Source organism: Dermacentor albipictus, chromosome 7 (assembly GCF_038994185.2).
Source record: "Dermacentor albipictus isolate Rhodes 1998 colony chromosome 7, USDA_Dalb.pri_finalv2, whole genome shotgun sequence".
Lineage (NCBI taxonomy): Eukaryota > Metazoa > Arthropoda > Arachnida > Ixodida > Ixodidae > Dermacentor > Dermacentor albipictus.
The window spans coordinates 12,849,621-12,867,783 of record NC_091827.1 but is presented as its reverse complement, the minus strand read 5'-3'; the positions used below and the strand labels follow the sequence as shown (position 1 = coordinate 12,867,783).

Sequence of the window (18,163 nt, the reverse complement as noted above, 5' to 3'; positions counted from 1 at the left end):
TGCCTAGAGAAGTGGAAAACTGGCTTCACTTATAGCATGGAAGGCACTGGAATATTTATTTATCAAATGTATATTCCCAATTTCTTTTGCCATTGTAGATATGTCAGCTTCTTATAGTATTCTTTGCTTCACCTGTCCACAGGAATGTCACTTCGGAAATTTGTTTAAATTATTCATTACAGATTTTTTTCTTGCAACCTATTTATTTGTGAACATCAATTAGCTTTCTACAAGTTATAATGCTGCATTATACTGGAAAGTGGATACAACTACACATATAGCATGCCATGTATTGCAAGAACAGTTACAGCTTGTCTTTTATTGTCTTCCTAGCTTTCTTAGTTCCTTTCTCAAGGTGTCTTATTTCCTGCTACATTAGCTAGTTTTTGTTCTTGGAGCTGACACATTTTTTTTTTGTACCCTCGCCATCTACTGTGCTGCAATGCTTGATACATTTTCAGGGAGAACTGCTCCAGAAGCATGTTCTGGCTTGTATTTTAAATGCCTTGGTTACTGGTTTGTTTTCGAAAGATGGGCTTTTTAAAAGTGAAAATATGGCATCTCTCCAAAGCTTGCTTGCACATTTGCACAAATTGAAGTTGTAAAGGTATTAACAGTGCACTACTGTCCATTTGAAGTTTCCTTCGTGCAATGACCATCATTTTTACCCGAGTTTCAACAGTCTGCGGTATAGTGCATTTATTTTACATATTCTCCAGACCCCTACAATTTGTTTCTGTTCCTTTGAGTGCAGCACAAAAGTAATCTTCACAGGCAGTTGCAATGCGAGTCTGAGTTGTGCATTCTGTTTTAACTGCAGCGCCCTCAAACGGGGATGTAACAACGCCCAGCACCCAGACAGTTTTGGCCATTACCGAGAAGCCAAGTTTTCACAGACAAAGCATCACTGGTGGTGGAAGGTATGGATATAGCAGCACACCTTGAAGTCCTATTTTGGTGGTCTTCTAATTAAAGTAATAGATTTTACATGCCTTCAAGGCCTGTAGGCAATGTGGTAAGAGAGCAAAAATGTGCAGGGGGAAAGAAAAGCAATAAAAAAAAAAGACAGCTTGTCAGGGGAGTCGGGAGAGAATATGGTAAATTGAGGCTTTGAATGAAGATCCGTCCAGGATGGGAATTATGGAAATGGGCAGGTGGTTTCAGTGTACATTTGTGCATGGTAACTAGGGCCATGAAACCTGTATGTTTTGCAGGATGGCGCACAAATTTATCTGCGGTCAGTTCTTTATCTGTGATCAGAGCCATCTTTCATGCCGTTTCCGGCATTGCTTAATCATGGAATATTTTGTGTGGTTGTGCCGATTTGTGGGGCCACTGTTCAGCTGGGCTCCGTCAAGCTGTGTAAAATTTCGCATACATTGTCAGTGGACCCACTGCTGTAGCTCAGTGGCTGTAACGTTGTGTTGCCATGGCAGCCACATTATGACAGAGGCGGAATGCAAGAATGCTTGTCTATCATGCACTGGGCTCCTAATAAAGAAATGCAGATGGTCAAAACTAATGCGGAACCTTTCACTATGGTGTCCCTCTAACCCTCTGTTCAGCTTCGGAACATTAACATCCAGAATTTAATAAATATAATTTGCCAGAGGCAAGTATTTGCTGAGGCAGGAGCCTGTTCCTAGTCTATACGACACTATATTAATGGTAAGATTCGACATTGCGCACTCTTTTTGAGCATTGAATTGAAATGGACGCCATTTAAAAGGTAGTAACTTTTTGACGGAAATCATTCAGCATATGAGCCTTATTCGGCATACGAGCCATGGAGATGAAAGTAAACCTTGTTACCACGAGGCCCACATTGTTTGTTGTGTCAGCCACTGTGGCTTATACACTCAGCTCTTAAGCACCTCTAATTGCTGAAAACTGCACATAAATTCCCAAAATATAAGAGGTGTTTTACCTTACAAGTAGAATCATTACTATGAATCTTTAGTGCTTTGAAGACAGCTGCGGCAGTAACAGCTAGAAACAATGCACTTTTTGTGGTTAGTGCGCTTCACAAGCTTGCCAAAGAGTCAGTACTTGGAAACTTGGTTCCTGGAGCCTGCTGCATAGCCTTGGCGTATAAATCTTGTCAATCAATCAGTCATTAAGTAAATAAATAAATAAATAAATAAATTTTACAACATGAATCAGCCCAAGCTTAGCCAGCCTTTCCCATATTCTACATGTTTTAGAATCTACATAGGTTATGTTTGCGTGCTCTAGTCGCTCTTTTCTTGCCAATTTCTCATTTTCAGCTGCACTCCTTTGCGAGTTGGAATTGTGAGCACTTTGTTTCGTCATGGGCTTCCCAGAAATAGCAGTGTCGCGATATACTTGCTTGCTTTAGATGAACCGTGTCATGGATGGCCTGAACATCACAAAAGACCATGCTGGACCCTTCATTCTTTTGGAGGAAGACCACTATGCTGCACCTGACTTCCTGCACGTACTGCGACTCATGGAGGCCGAACGACAATCTAGGTGGGGATTCCTTTCATTGCTGCGACTCCTTCTGGCTGTGTCATTCAGCAGTTCAGATTGAGGTGCAGAGGCAGGATCTTCATCGGCAATTTTCTACAGAATACTTCTTACTATTCATTTCTTGCATTAAATTAAGGTCCTGGAGCTCTAAATTCTAGAAACAATAGTTACAAGCCTCACAGCATTGTAAATAATTTAATAATAACAGCTTTTCTACAGCTAGTTTAGCTTTCGTTATCCCTGGAGGATGCTGTATTGTGACGTCACAAAACAGCATGCTGTAGCAGGACATTACGACGCCTCGTATGCTGCTACATTGGCTCTCATGACTAGCAGCATATGAGGCGGCCATTGTGAGTCGGAGTGAGGGTCGAAACCAAGTTGCAATGTCCTCTTCTGACATACTGTGTCATGACGTCACGACACAGTATCCTCCTAAAAATGAAAACGGAACTGTTTGTAGAAGAGCTATTATAGTATTAAGTTATTTATGGCACTCTGAGGCTCATCACTATTTTTTCTATGTGTTTAGAAGTCTAGGACTTTCATTTGACGAACAAAACAATTAGTCGAAAACATCATGTCAGTACCCCTTTTAAATGGACACTAAAGGCAAGTACTAAGTCGACATGGACTGTTTAGATACGATTCCAGCAACCTTGCAATGCTTGTTTCGTGCCAAGGAAAGACTTAGTTTACGAGAAAATTGCATCTGAAGGGTTAGAATACCTTTCTGGAAATTCGTCTCCTCCCACCTAACTGGAGAGGAGTGGTGAGATTGCATACACCATCATGGGCCTTTGCTGCTGTCGGGGGTTAAAATGGCGCCCAGCAGACAGCCGTACCGAGCCAAGACAGAGTGGTGGATTCGCCGCTGCGGCTGCTTTTTGGTGAAGTGGCGCAGACCGTTCGGGCATTCCGCGACATCACGTGGAAGTTGAATTCTCTGATACTTGCAGTGTGTGCAAGTTTCGCGATTTGGCAAAACCAGCGCAGCACTATGCGATAATGAAACTACTGAAACACGAAAGTGCGGGTGGTGCGGAGTCAAGCGAAAATGATACCTTTCGACCGCCCGCGTCGTTGTCAAGGGTAATTTCAATTACTTCTATTTTCTAAAAATGAAATACAAGTGGACAACTGCCTTTCATTTTGTCTTATAATACAATACAAGGATGTTTCTTTGCCGCGAGTGGTTCAGTGCTAGTGGCAGAATTTAACTGAGGAGTGCTTTTGTCATCGGGCAAGTACTTGAATGTCCCGGGGGAGTCTCTAATCATGTCCTGCATTTACGTCAATTTGTCGATTATTAAGGCTCTGTTCGTGATAATATTGACTCAGCACTAACCTATCACTATAGCTTTACTTAATATTTGCCTTTAGGGTCCCTTTAAGCAGTGCAAATCAGTTTTAGTTTAGACTTAGGAGGTAATGCAAAAGAACCTTTTCAGAGCCTATAACAGTAATGCCCACATGCTGTGAATAATGTATTCTATGTGGAGAAGAAACTTGGGAAGGGTATCTTATTTCACTGCAAGTAGTAGTAGAACACTGCTTTTTGATTCTTGTATGCTTTGCACTGTTTAAAATATATTTTTACATACTTTATATTTATTATATAAGGCACATTATGCTAGTTTAGCTTGATGAACACTACACCTACCGTATCAAAGATGTGCCTCTCTATGTAAGCAAAATGCAGGTTTTAATTTGTGATGCGGCACTTTGGCTTTGCTCAGGTCGTTTGTTATAGGCCTCTATTTTTTATCCCTGCTCCATGATTTTCTTTTCTTTTTTTCAGTCACAAACAGTGTTCCATGTTGGTCCTTGGAAGCTATACAAAATCTTTCAACTATCACATTACAGGAAACCAGGTATGTGCCTGGTTGTTTAATTCAATTGCAGCTTCTTTTATTTTAATTTTGAAATTCTCCCCTGCAGTTCAACAATTCGATAAACCTTTACTTTAGAAAGTACGAAGAACCATGACTTTCACAGTTGGCTTGCATGATGTGAACTGCTTGGGAGTGCTGATTTTGGTTGAATTATCATATTTGGTGGTTGTCTAAAATTGAATGAAATATTCAAGGCACTACTACTGCTTAATACAGTCGAACCCCGCTACAACGAACGCCGCTTCAACGAAATGTCCGGTTCAACGAATAATTCTCAGTTCCCCGTCAGCTGCCCATAGGAGTCAATGCATAAATATCCTCACCACAACGAACACTTTTTCTTATGCCGTTCCGCTTTAACGAAATCTGACGAAGTAATTCCAGGCTCGAAACTTAATTTGCCGCGCAGGAAACGCAATTTCGAACATTTTGCACATAAAAAAGCGTCTGCAAAGTTATCATCGCGTGTTGGCACCACAAGAAACTGCCGTTGATGACCGAGCATGGGGGCCGCCATTGCTCGATGGCGACGGCGATGAGACTGGCCTACCTTTGGGATTGGCTTGAAACTTTTTAGCCGCAGACAATCCAAAGCCGACGCTCAGTCGTCTCGTCAGACCATGCTGCATCTCGGCGCCGTTGGTGTGTGCTAGTGCAATTGACGGTTTGCAAAAATACTGTTGCGCATGCGCGAACACGGCTGTCACGAGCGCCCTCTACATGGTTAGGTACGAGAAGCAGACGAACAACCAACGCAGCTATAGCGCGCCTTGAGACGACGGTTTGTGGTGGTTTTGATCGCGGTATTTTCGTGAAAAGGACGGCTCGTTGTGTTGCGTATTGTGCACAAAGTGTTTCACTAGCAAACGGAGCATGAGTTTATTTCGGTTTCCGTCCGAGAAGAGCTATCCGGCGAGGAAAGCAGCATGGATAAGCGACGGCCGGAGATGCTATCACAGCACACAACTTGCTCGCTCCTCGCAGAGCCGGTTCTCATCGCGCTATTATCTGCTACTGAATTGTCATATGCCAGAGCTGCGAAGTTATTTCGGCTGCAAGCTTCGAGACACCCTTAAACGCAGCCGCATTTTGCCGGAATAGGGAAAGTTCAAGATGGACGGACGCGGACAGCGCTTGCGAACGCGCCGTGGTGTCACTCAGTTGTCGCTGACATGTTATTATACTAAATATTATAAAGTGACGTCGAAAGTGCGGCTCATATGACAATCAGCACCTAGTACTACGCCACTGAAGTGATCGAAACACACCATTTGAGGGCAATTGGTGTGACCGACGGGCAGCGCGGAGCGACCACCGCGCGAAGGAGTTCGGCTGGTTTGCTCTTTTTTGCCGACGGTGTACAGATAGGCAAATGTATTTCCTATTTAGCCTTTTAATATTGATGCATGAGGTAAAGAGCTAGCAAAAAACTATGCGTTCACTTCCTAGCAGAAGCTTCTTCGTAAGCGGCGACAACCACGGCCAGCGAGCGAGGCCTACCGTCTGCGCAAAAAAAGGACCGTTGTAACAAGTCAAACAGCTGCGTGAAGCTTTGCTTTGTTCCAGATGGGCCATATTAGTAGGATAATCTCTCCTAAGCGGAACATCACACTCGGCGCGCTGACTTTGTCGGCAGCCGCCGAACGCTCGAGCCGGCAGGCCTAGCTCCCGGTTGTCGAAGCAGCAGCCGACGGCGCTTGTAATGAAAACGGAGTGGGCCATAAAGTGTTTATTTTCATGAGTATTTTTAGCGTCTGGACGATTAGGTCGCGGTTAAATGAACGCAGAGTTGGGTCTCTCTATACTCTGTCGGCAGCAAAGAGCAAATAAGGCTAGCCGCCTTGCACGGTGGTCGCTGCGCGCAGCCAGTCTGCGAAACCAAGTGTGGACACTCGGCGACACATCGGCAGCGTGTTTCGACGACGCGCACTCTGCTCTTTGTTGAAAGAGTGTATTTCGCTCGCGTCAGTCCCGTGCTGGCATCAGCAGCCCCGAATATACGATATCTTTAACGTAATTGTCATTCAGTGCCGAGCCTCGATGAGCCTGGAGAATAGTGGCAGTTATAGAAAGCAGCTATTTCCACACGCGATCAGTTTGAGTGGTACGCTTCGAGAAGTCGGAGGTCTATGACATGCATGAAAACTGGAACGGAGTGACGGCGTCTTCAATTATTTTTGACGTCATGAACACACGCGGTTGCCGCGGCAGAGGCCAGGCAGCAGCCGAGAAACGAAACTGGCTCTCTAACCACATACTCTCGCACGCAGAGCACTGCAGCTTTGCCTGTTGTGCGCCAGGTGGCGCTCACTATTTTGCAAACCGTCCATTGGCAGTTCGTGTTGTGCACGTGTTGCGGTATTCGATTTGATCAGAGAAGCCGTTCTGTTTTAGCGTGCTTTCCGACATGGCGCCGCCATGTCGAAAGTTTTTATCCCTGAAGGATAAAGCTCGGATCCTGGCCGCAGTCGCAAGCGGAGAGAAGAAAGGCGACGTTGCGAAGAAGTTTGAGATTTCTCCCAGTTCGCTGTCCACCATCTTGAAGTCAAAAGAAGCAATAGAGCTAGCTCTTGCTTCGGGCACATCAGCCAAGCGGAAGAAGCTGACGCCGTCGGCGCACGAGGACCTCGACAAGGCCATGTACGCGTGGTTTGTCGAGACGAGGGCAAAAAACATACCGATCAGTGGAAACGCCGTGCAGCAGAAGGCCCTGAATTACGCTTGCCTGCTGGGAATCGACGATTTCAAGGCGAGCACAGGCTGGCTCAGCAGGTTCAAGGCCCGCCATGACATTGTCGGCAAGACGCTCTCTGGCGAGTCGGCATCGGCAGACACAGGCAGCGCATCCGCCTGGATCTCTACAAACGTTTCGACGTTGTTGAAAGACTATGCCAAGTGTGACATATACAACGCTGACGAGACAGGCCTGTTTTACGAGATGCTGCCGTCAAAAACCCTCGAAATGAAAGGTCAGCGTTGCCGCGGTGGTAAACACAGTAAGAAGCGCGTGACCGTGCTGCTGTGCGCCAATGCGGACGGATCAGACAAGCGCCCACCGCTAGTCATTGGGAAGAGTGCGAGGCCCCGTTGCTTTAAAGGTAACAGGAGCCTTCCCGTAAAATATGTCGCCAACAGCCGCTCCTGGATGACGCGGGCCATTTTCTCCGAGTGGGTCGCGTCATTTGACTGCGACATGAGGAGGCAGGGCCGGCGGGTGTGCTCATTGCTGGACAATTGCTCCGCCCATCATATTCTGGATGTGGAGCTCACAAATGTGGAGCTTAAGTACTTTCCGCCGAACTGCACTTCGATCATACAGCCACTTGACCAAGGTGTCATTAGAAGTATGAAGTGCGCCTACCGCCAGCGAGTGATGCAGCGTCTCCTATTGAACGTGGAGACCGGTCGCGACACCAAGTTAGACCTGTACATGGCGCTGCAGATGATGGCTGCTGCGTGGGCTGCAACTGGACGGCCAGTTATCGCGAACTGCTTCACGCACGCTGGCTTCAAGCTCGGAGACCCAGACATCGACTCCGCTGAGGATGCTGCTGACTGCAACGGAGCAGTGCAACCGCCAGCAGACGTAATTGCGTCCTGGGCGGCCCTTCAAGGTGCCGGAAGTGTGCCATCCAGTGTCGAGCTGGACGATTTCATCGACGCTGACGTCAATGTGATCGCCCGTGAAGAATTGAGCGATGAGGACATCATAAAAAGTGTCCGCGACGACGGGGGGCAGTCGGATGACGACGAAGTGCCAGACCTGCATCCACCGGCCACATCTCGCGTACTGGATGCGTTCGATGTCATCAGAAACAGCGTGGCTGTGCATGATGACGTCGCGATGCAGCTACTCTCCGAATGCGAAAATCGCGTCATGATGCTCCTAGGAAAAAAAGGGAAGCAGTCCACACTGCTTGACTTCTGGAAATAAAAGTTTGTTTGTGGTTTACCAGTTCAGGTTAGCCATATTTTTGTGAATTTCACAACAACGAAATTTTCGCTTCTACGAATTTTTTTTCGTGCACCGTCAATTTCGTTGTAGCGGGATTCGACTGTACAGAGATACATAAACCCAAAGCATACATTTATGCAGCCTTTTTGAAACCATGAAATCTTGTACAGCCCCATAAAGTTTATGAAAATAGAATAGGCTTTTGATTCACCAGTAGTTACTTTCTCTAAAATATTTTTTTATAACTCAGTTCTTTGTTTCCTGATGAGCTTCAAAACAGAACTGCATTTGCAAACTTCATATATGAACGAGAAGAAAGGGGGTTAACTGAGGGGCTCGATATTTATTAATCATAGCATAAGAAGCCAACAAACAAAGACATCAATGGCAACACAGGGGAAATTACTCGTACTAATTGAATTAAAGAAATGAAAATAAATTAATGGAAATGAATGTGGATGAAAAACAACTTGCTGCAGGTGGGCAATGATTCCATGTCTTCGCATTACGCGTGCGATGCTCTAAAGATTGAGCTACCGCGACGCTGTTCTCCGATCTACTTTTTCTGTTGTATTTATGTGTTACTGCTAGAACTAACCCTGGGAGTGTTAGCCAGCGCCACCACTCACAAACATTGGTGGCGAATGTGGAACATCCTTTCTGCCGCAGTCGTCACTAGTATGGGATCTTTTTGGGTGTACATTTTTTTTATTGACCACTTGCCTTCCACCCAAAAGAACACATATTCATGACGACTGCGGCAGAAAGGATGTTCCACATTCGCCGCCAATATATATATATTGTGCTGTATTCCGTGAATGTCTTTCTTCAGCTGTAGTTGGCTGCAGACACCATGCACATTTTGCTGCTGTTCTGCTGGGGGAGTTTATTTGGCCATGACTGTTCAAACTCCTGACTTCAAATGTTGTACTCTGTGTTTTATTTTTGTTTTCTTGTATTTTTATTTCTCATTAGGCTGAGCTTCTCAAGTGGTCTTCCAGCAAGCACAACATGGGAATGGTCCTCTACAGAGACCTTTGGACCACTATCCGCAACAACTGTTCAAATGTGAGGATTCAAATAAGCATGTCGTGTTTATCATTGCTGGACGTGCAGTATTATAGGGCTGATCCAGTGATTTATAAGCTTTCCTTAAATACATTTGCATGATCTTTAGGGAAGCACACTTTGTCATCTGATAACTAGGATAATGTGTTAGTTACTGATTGAGTAATAGTTACTAATCTACATGTCAAAATCTACTAAGGATGGTCCTGAGTAAGCTTCCTGGGAAATGCCCTACCTTGGGCTGATCAGGACTGTTCATCCAGAATAGATTGGAAGAAACAGTATAGATGTTCTTGGCAATGAAAGAGATGGTGCCATCTGTTGCTCCTGCAGTGGGACACATCACACCCTGTGTCTAGCAGTGACAGATCGTGCCACTATTCCCGTCACTGAGATATCCCCTTGTTTTCGAATTGGCACAGAAAACGTGTAGTTGCTACTTAGGTAAGATGGGCAATTTCTACATCTGAACAAAATGCTCTGTGAAATTATATATCTCTACGGAATTTCAGAGCGCGAACAAGCCTGTCACTTCAAGACTGTGAAAGTCAAACCTTGTTATAACAGTCACACTTGACATGAAAATACCTTCATTATATCCGATATTAGTCATGACTATGTATTTGTTACACGCTGATATTGGCAATAAATATTTTAAGTTTACTTAGCTATATCCGGTAATGCGCTGTAGCCGTGTTCATAATATTGAATTTTGACTGTGCTGCAATGCGAGACTTCCGGTTAATTTTGAGCACCTTTGAATCTTGGTGTTTATCGATGTTTGTATTTTGTCCGTGTTGAGATGCTGCTGCTATGTTAGGGGATCTATTTCATGATCCCATGCTGCACGGCAGAAGACCGAATCTGTTGCACCAGTGCGACTGGCAGTAATGTTTTGGCATGTTGAGGTCTGCCGTACAAAGTTCAAATGGCAAGTTTTCTCTTGCACAATGCAGATGTTCTGCCACTTTGATGACTACAATTGGGACTGGTCGCTGTACCGGGTCAGCATGGTGTGCCTTTCAGCGCCCATCCAGGCCATGGTAGTCAAGTCGACCCGCATCTTTCATACCGGCGAGTGGTATGTGTTCCCTTGCCCACTTTTGCGTCAGTAGTCTCCAATGATGGCTGCACTCCAACCCTATATTTGGTAGTTTTCGTGTTTGATAGTAATGATCATTCTGGTTGTAGGATATTTTCGGTGCGCATTGACAGGTGAGGCAGTTATAATACCAGCAGCTCTTCAGTTGTCTCTTTCCTACAGGCAGTAAACCATGCTGTTTTGTACAATGATGGATATCACAAAGGCTTGTGTGGATGTGTATGTGTGGAGTGTTGGGTTGTAACGCAACTGAAGGAGAAAATATAAGAGAATGTATGAAGGAGCAGCATGTGACGGCCCCACATGCAACACGTAAACAGAACGAGGGAGATGATTGGGCAGACAGCAATGAAGAATTCTCAATATGCGGACAGTGTGTGTGTGTATGTGTGGATGACATTGCGCAATACATGACCTGTGCCCAAGGGTTCTTCTAGGTTCTTGTGTGTTGGGAATGGTCAAAGCTGAAGCAAAACCTCGCAGCTAACGAAGGGCAATCTTTGCCTCATGAAAAGCTCTCGTTGCTGGTCTGGTCATTTAAAACTTGGTTAATTGCAGGTAGTGCAAACTGGACTGTCAGCCTGTCATCAGTCTTGGAAGATAGAAAACGAGATGAACTGTAGCACTGTACCTTCCATTTCTTGCGATAGCCCTGTCTGTACTAAATGCAGTTAAGAGGAAGCTCTAGCTCGGGTCCAGCTCTGATGCTGCCAATTCAAATATACTTAAAATGCAGAAACTCTTTTCCAAGATAACCACTAGACCTATATTAGTGAAATTGGTTGCATTTGAGAGAAAAATTTAGATTCTAGTGACCGTTAGAAGTATGATTTTGATTTAAGGCCTGAATATTTTAACAGCATTTTTCAAAAATTGGTAAGTTTGATAAGGTAGACGCATGAATTTTACAAATTCATATCTTTGCACAAACAAATATTGCAGTTCTGTAAACTGCATGCATTATTGCACCAGAAGGGTCCAAATGTGATAAATGAATTTATATCTTAATGTTACATTTTTTCGAAGGGTTTTGCAATAGTCCTAGTCACGTATTAGTGGTATATTTGAGAGCCTTGTTTAATACATCAATTTTGTCCGCTTTGGATATACTATTAGATGCAACTTACAGAATTGTGATATCATTTTTCGTTGCTGAGTTAGTTATAAAGTTGATAGTTTCGTTCTGAAAATTTGATTTTCAACAATTTTTATTAAAAGATTGACGGCCTAGATAGCAAATTCGCTACCAACAGTCACTAGATCTTAACTTATTCGTTTAAATGCAACAAACCTTGTCACAGTCGGTGCTGCGGTTGCCGAGAGAAACGATTTCTCCTTTCCCATGTATTTAGATGGGAGCCCCCGAGCTAAAGCTTCCTCTTAACATAGCCTCCTTATGAATGAACTCGTTAAAAAATACCTCCTAAATTATCCCTGCATGGGTGGATTCAAAGGTGACCATGCCTTTGTGCGATGGATTTTTGACAAATCTTTGAGGAACATTGCAGAGACCTTTATAGTTTCAGTGAGGTGACAGTCGCCAGGAGTGCGGGTGGTGAGTGACAGTTTTTGCCTCTGCACATTGCCTTCCTGCCTGCTGCAGTGGAGTGCACCACCGGAGTAAGAACTGCTCGAGTCAGAAGATGGTGCAACAGGCGAGGAATGTGATTGGCTCTGCCCGCTCGTACCTGTTTCCCAAGAGCCTTCAGGTGGGTGCTGCCATTTGCAGCGAAGCTGTATACTTCTACTGTCCAAGGAAATTTTTGTGTTGTAGTAAAAAACTCCCCATACGTGGGCGGATGCTGAAGATAGTGCAATGCCGGGCCGACCCACGGTAAAGGTGCAGTTCGCCTCATTAAGGGGCCCACATACACAGCTTTGCTGATCATCCTTCTTCACAGAGTGGAAAGGCATCGAGATTTTTTTCGCAAGCACAAATAAAATGCAATAAGGTAAATAGAAAACTGACTTCCACTTGTAGTCGTAGCGTACTATAGGTTAGAACTATTCTATATTTAAAATAAGGTAAATGTTTAACATGCATGTGCAGTTTTTGAATATCAGCATATCTTTTGTGTGTGTGACTGCATATCCATGTTCATTATATCGAGGTTCTGCTTGTTGGCAAATCGCTAGCGCCTCCGGTAGGAGTGATCCCCACTTTGTACTAGCAAGCCTTTGTGCAGTCTAGCACCCAAAGTAGGCTAGTCATCTGGTTGTTTTGAGCCTGACATACGTTTAAAGCAGCTGTGTGCTAACTATGCGGTGTTCCCTTACCTTTGTGGCCATCTAAACAGTTATCATGTAATTTGAGGAAATAATCTTCGAGCCTTTTATGCTATGCGTGCACCTGTACCTGTTGACAAAGGCAACATACTGTATGTATTATATCACCAGCTGACCCTCTAGCCGACACTGCTAAGCTTGGACTTTCGAATTATTACAGTAGAACCTCGATATGCTGAGGATTAATATAACGAATGACATAATACGAACTAAATCTACAATTCATGAATTTTAATTTTTGTTCATATCACCGTGTATGCTTATAACGAATATAGGATATAATAAAAGCATTTTCATGTCAGATGCGAATTCGTCATAACGTGTTTTGACTTTCTATTATTTGCATTGTGCATTTACATTGCGTGCAGGTCAAGCAAGGCATACAGCGTAACCTGAAACCACCAAAGGGTAATGGGGGCTGGGGCGACGTCCGAGACCACCAGCTCTGTCTTAGAAGCAGCTCTGTCTCCACTGTGCACAGATAGCACCCGGCGAATACGTTGTGGGTCTTCTCCTTTGGTCATCTCTCTTCCGGTACGAAAAGTCTCTTTCCAATTTGCCTTGCACCGAGGTCACCAGGTGGCACAACATCTCGGGGGGAAAAAGGTGGCTCGACTGCGAGGCAGTGCTTTCCTTGTTCGTCTAGTGATTTTTATGAAGAGTGGCATGTCTAGTACCTGTATGTAAAATCTCTCTCTCTCTCTCAGATTTGCCTGGTCCAGCTGTGCTGTGGTTCTTAGTGGTAGGGCTCCTGCAGGAATTGAGGTCTGTGCAGGCCTGCAAATAAGTTCCAAGGCTGCATTCATTTGACAGCCAAAGCCATTCACCTGACAGCCTGCTGTTTTTCTTACTTTCCTCTGTACTGATTGTTGTTAGTCCTTTACAGTTTAAAAACAACTCAAATATAAGCAGCTGGCTTAATCACATTTGAAAAGCACAATTCAAGATACCTTAATCGGATAAGGGAAAATTTTTTTTCGTACATAACTGCATGCACTTGTCCGACCAGATTGTGCATTCTAGTGCCATTTGCTTGGCCTAACAAATAAGTCACAAGCACTTTACACAGCTGCCTACATTTTATGACCTCAAGAGGGCCAAATTCTTTGATATAAAAAAAAATTGAAAAAGGAATATGTGATGGAAAGGTGTATTTTCAGAGTTTACAGGTAACCTATAGAGGATTGTCAAAATAGACAAATTTCAAAAAAGGCACCAGCTGTTAGTTCAAATTCTGTAGCTCATTTCAGAACCAGACAAACACATTGAATTGTTGCTTGAAAATTAAGAACAACTTTGCAGTAAACTTATGACCTTACAGCAGGTTCTTACTGGAAAGTGGCAACTGTGTGTGGCCCTACAGAGAGACTTGAAAGGATACTGTTGTTTAGCTGGACAATGAAAGCTCTTTGCATTGAAAGCAGGTGACATTCCCAGTTTGCTGAGCCCTAAACTTCACTGCTTTCAACCTGAGAACAGCTGGCCCAGGCAAATGGAAGAGACCTTTCATATACCTGCTGTCCCGACTGAAGGTTAGCAAGAGTTAGGCGAAAAGTAATTTATGGGTGGATGGGTACACAAATGAAATCAGCTGCATGCTGCTATGAACTGTCTCTCCTGTCTTGACATTTTCCCTTGCACCTAAATAATATGACTGATTAACCAGCTTCTCAGTCCACCACATTTATAAAAACCCAAATCAGCTATTTTTCATGAGCTAACTTTTATGCAGTTCTTGTTTTAGACCAAGAAATTGGCTGTATTCAGAGTGCAGAAGCATCGGTAGTTGGTTTTTTACTTTGTTTAAAAGGCCTACATTTAATGCCTTGAAAAAAAAAAACTGGGCAAAAGTGTCTCGCCAGGAGCAGTTGACTTGAGTGTTCATCATTGTCGTAAACTTTCTAGTTAACACCTTGGTGATTAGGTGAGTTATTAAATAAATCTGCCAATTTTAATTGACAAGACTAGAGAGACACTCTTAGTAACATACAGTTGATACCATTTGTTAGAGCCTCCCATTATTGTAATATTTTAGTTGGTGACATTTGGTTGGGACAGCAGGTGTGCAAGCTGCGTATGCTTGGTCTGGCCAATGAGTTGTCCTAGGTCTACAGTGTCCCAGGTCGCCTGTGCGTAAAGAAAAAAAAAAGAAAAACGCATGCCAGCAGTATGCGAGGTATTACCGACCCCTAAGTATCCACAGACCACTTGCATGGTTCTTCGAAGTGCTGGTGTTTTCTTAATTTATGCTGAATTGCAGATGCAGGACCTGCCAAAACAAGAGATGTTTTCCTTGCCTTGTTCAGGTAGTGTGACTTGAATTTGTATTTCTGAAGAAACCAAAGCCCTTAATGTATACACTTTCCCTTGTATTTATACACAGCGCAGCCTGGTGCTGCTCCTTGGCCCCACTAAACACAGAGCAGTGCATTCCCTCTACTGCAGTAGTCACTGCACTTAACTAATGACCATCTTCTGTTACCGAGCAGTGATTTCATAGCTGGACAAGTACTTTCAATGTGTACACTGCGAAATTGAAGCAGAGACGTCTTTGTCAAGCGACTATTAATTGCAGGAATCGCTTACAAGTACTGTTCATACACAATTACTACTTCGCATTCAAAAACACGAAAAAGATGAGCTAGCCACACAGAAAATGTAAAGACAGATGAACTGGCATGTCTCAGAGCCTGATTCACAGTGAATGTCTGTCGTCTTCAGTGGTTGGCATCACAACTTTTTCTTTTTTGACTGATTTTTACCTAGGCCAGGTGAGATGCTCAAATTCTTGATTTCAGTGACTACTTCACTTGGGAGCTTGTGCTGTGCTGCATCCCTTGGAGTTAAAATTGTTTGTCAGAAGGAGAAACATTTGTGAACAAAGTGGCCTAGCATTCTCCAAGACATTATCTCTGCATCTTGGAAGAAGGGCTTTAGTATGAAACCTTTAGTTACGATTAACAACCGTACCTTGTAGCTTTGACAGTTTCGGGCTTGGCACTCTGCCTGGTGCAGGTCTATTGCTCTGCGACATTTTGATGCAGACAAGCCAAACAAGACACCTGTCTTTCTTTTGTTATTGGCACACTCGTGATGTCACTTGTTTAACTTTCTTAAGCTGCTTCGAAGGGCCATTCAACATTATTGAAAACTTCAGATCACACTGCCATCTTTTTTCACGGCAGCTGCTCTGAATCATCTACAGTTGGCACTTTGAATGCTAATTGTGCCTGTTGTATGTATATGTTTGTAAAGGTTGGCCAGATGATCTCCTCTGTGCTCCCTATATGTGACATAAATGTTGGTGGTGGGCAGGGAAACAAAGGGATATTGTTGTGGACTTTACAGAGAGGTGAAGAAGCTGCACAGCTCCAGGTTTTTGTTAGAAGTATTTTTGGCTCATTGGATTTTTTTTTTATAATGTCATTGACAGTGAAGTTCATCTGTGGTGTTATACTTAGCCAGCCCACGCAGCTCTTTGAATGTCCTTGGATGCAATCATTTAGAACTAGCTGCCCTCTTGCATTGTTCTGAATTATGTACATTTTATTTCTCGCTTCAAGGATGTTTTCAAACACGTGTCATATTGCGAAGCACTTTCAAGGTAGGTATTGTCTTATTGCCTTTTACTAAAGAAAGCCCGAAGAGAAATGTTTTGTATGTTAATTTGTTTTGTTGACTTTATGCAGCACTTTTTAATATCCAAGGTGCTTCGAGCATTGCGATGTCCACGCGAAATCTTTTTTTGCATACACTTTGAGGTCTGTTGCAGGTTATTTGTAGCACACTTCTGTAATCCAGGGTGATATGAATTTTGCTATGTAATTCTGCAGCACCTAGATGGCTTTTGCATTGTTTTTGGCTAGGTCATCTGTTTTTTGCAAGTCATTGTCAAAGTGCAACCTCCAGTTCATTGTGACAAGCAGTATTGACTGTACCCTGTGTCACAATAGCTCTGGTTGCTGTTTTAGATGCCCAAAGATATTGCTTTCAGTTTTTTTTTGTATATAAGTCTCATTGCTGTTGTTACATTTTATCCATGTTCTGTTGCTTGTTCCTTTGCATTTGTTGTAAACTCTTTTTACACCTGCTCTTTGACATTTTTTTCCTGGTGCATGATGATTGCTGTTACTGATTACATTAGGTGTTGCCATATTTTGCTGCCTGTTGAAACAGTAGGCGCTAGTGTATAATCTGTGCCAGAGGTCTTGATTTATTTTATCTGTGTTCTGGTGCCATCTATCAGTGCTGCTTGCATTTGTTGATTCATTTTGTTTCTGAGTGCATAAGAATACCAAAAGTGAAAATGCAATAGGTTTTACCTGTGATGTGCCTGTTGCCACTAAACCCACACTAAACCCACATTAATATTCAGTGCTTTTTAATTGAGTCTACCTAGGCCAGTATTGCCTCGGTTCTACAAATGTTTTTTTGTTCTTGTAAACCTTGATAAGTGTGCAAGGGTGGAATCTGAGGAGGCACACTACTTGAGGCATGATTGGCCTTATTTAAATATGAAGTTCATAATACCGGGCAAAGCCTGTTCACTAGTTCCCTTAGAGAGGAATATGTATGATGCCTAGATGTTTGGCCATGGACTGATTGACTGCATCCTGAAGGAAGGGAACAACTTTCTAAAGGTCCAGCTATATGATTCTCCCAAAAGTGATCAAAAACTGATAGCAATTGTTGTTTGAAGCTCTGCTGTTCTCTGAGTAGTGAACACCTTTTAAGATGCTCTTCTTTCTGCCAGTAAGAGTTACCATTTTGTGGCTCCTGGAAATTATGCAGTAGAAGAGCAGTCAAAGTGAGAGTGTGTGTAAAGTAGAAAAACCACTTTTGGTAACAGAAAGGCCTGTGAAAAAATGTGTGATAGCCCAAAAAAGAGCAACACGACGAAAAGCCCAAATACAGAAATTGGAACTGGCCACCCTTGTTCACAGCCAAAGCCAAGTCAGTGTCTTCATTTGCTTCATTCTTTTTTCTAGTTTTCACTTAGTGTACATGCATTCTTTTAGACCTGCATATAGCTAAGTCATACAGCTTGTCAGCCTTGAATACATCTGCATTATTTTATACTTTGCCCAAGGCTCGTGTTTTGTGAGCTCTCATTTCGATGCAATGAGTTTGATGTCAACACGACAGTTCGATGAGGACCATTGTGTCGATATGTAGGTATAGGGCTTGTTGCCTTCACAGCTTAGCATCACTCTTTTTTGTGTTCTTTAATAAGCTGGGCACCAAAGTCAGTTTTTGAGTAGTGAGCTATTGTATCTAGGGGTGTGCGAATATTTATTTTTGGGACCGTATTGAATTTGAATCGAACAGTGTCAGAAGTGAATCGAATCTGGAATACTTTACGAA

At 43.4% G+C, this 18,163-nt stretch overlaps 2 protein-coding genes across 3 annotated transcripts in view; both read left to right on the top strand.

Moving 5' to 3' along the window:
• Positions 1-17,358, top strand: part of LOC139047688 (alpha-1,6-mannosyl-glycoprotein 2-beta-N-acetylglucosaminyltransferase-like) — a 38,354-nt gene extending 20,996 nt beyond the window's left edge. For both annotated transcript variants that reach the window (XM_070521618.1, XM_070521619.1), the window contains exons 5-11: positions 821-920; positions 2,360-2,493; positions 4,295-4,367; positions 9,319-9,411; positions 10,368-10,492; positions 12,117-12,222; positions 13,168-17,358. In XM_070521618.1, coding sequence (XP_070377719.1) covers positions 821-920; positions 2,360-2,493; positions 4,295-4,367; positions 9,319-9,411; positions 10,368-10,492; positions 12,117-12,222; positions 13,168-13,284 — 748 coding nt within the window. In that variant the 3' untranslated portion in view covers positions 13,285-17,358. The remainder of the gene's footprint in view (positions 1-820; positions 921-2,359; positions 2,494-4,294; positions 4,368-9,318; positions 9,412-10,367; positions 10,493-12,116; positions 12,223-13,167) is intronic.
• LOC139047383 (tigger transposable element-derived protein 6-like) lies at positions 6,806-8,322 on the top strand. The gene has a single exon (XM_070521208.1). It carries the CDS (start codon positions 7,027-7,029, stop codon positions 8,320-8,322), a length of 1,296 nt encoding a protein of 431 aa, XP_070377309.1. The 5' UTR covers positions 6,806-7,026.
• Positions 17,359-18,163: the final 805 nt, after the last annotated feature.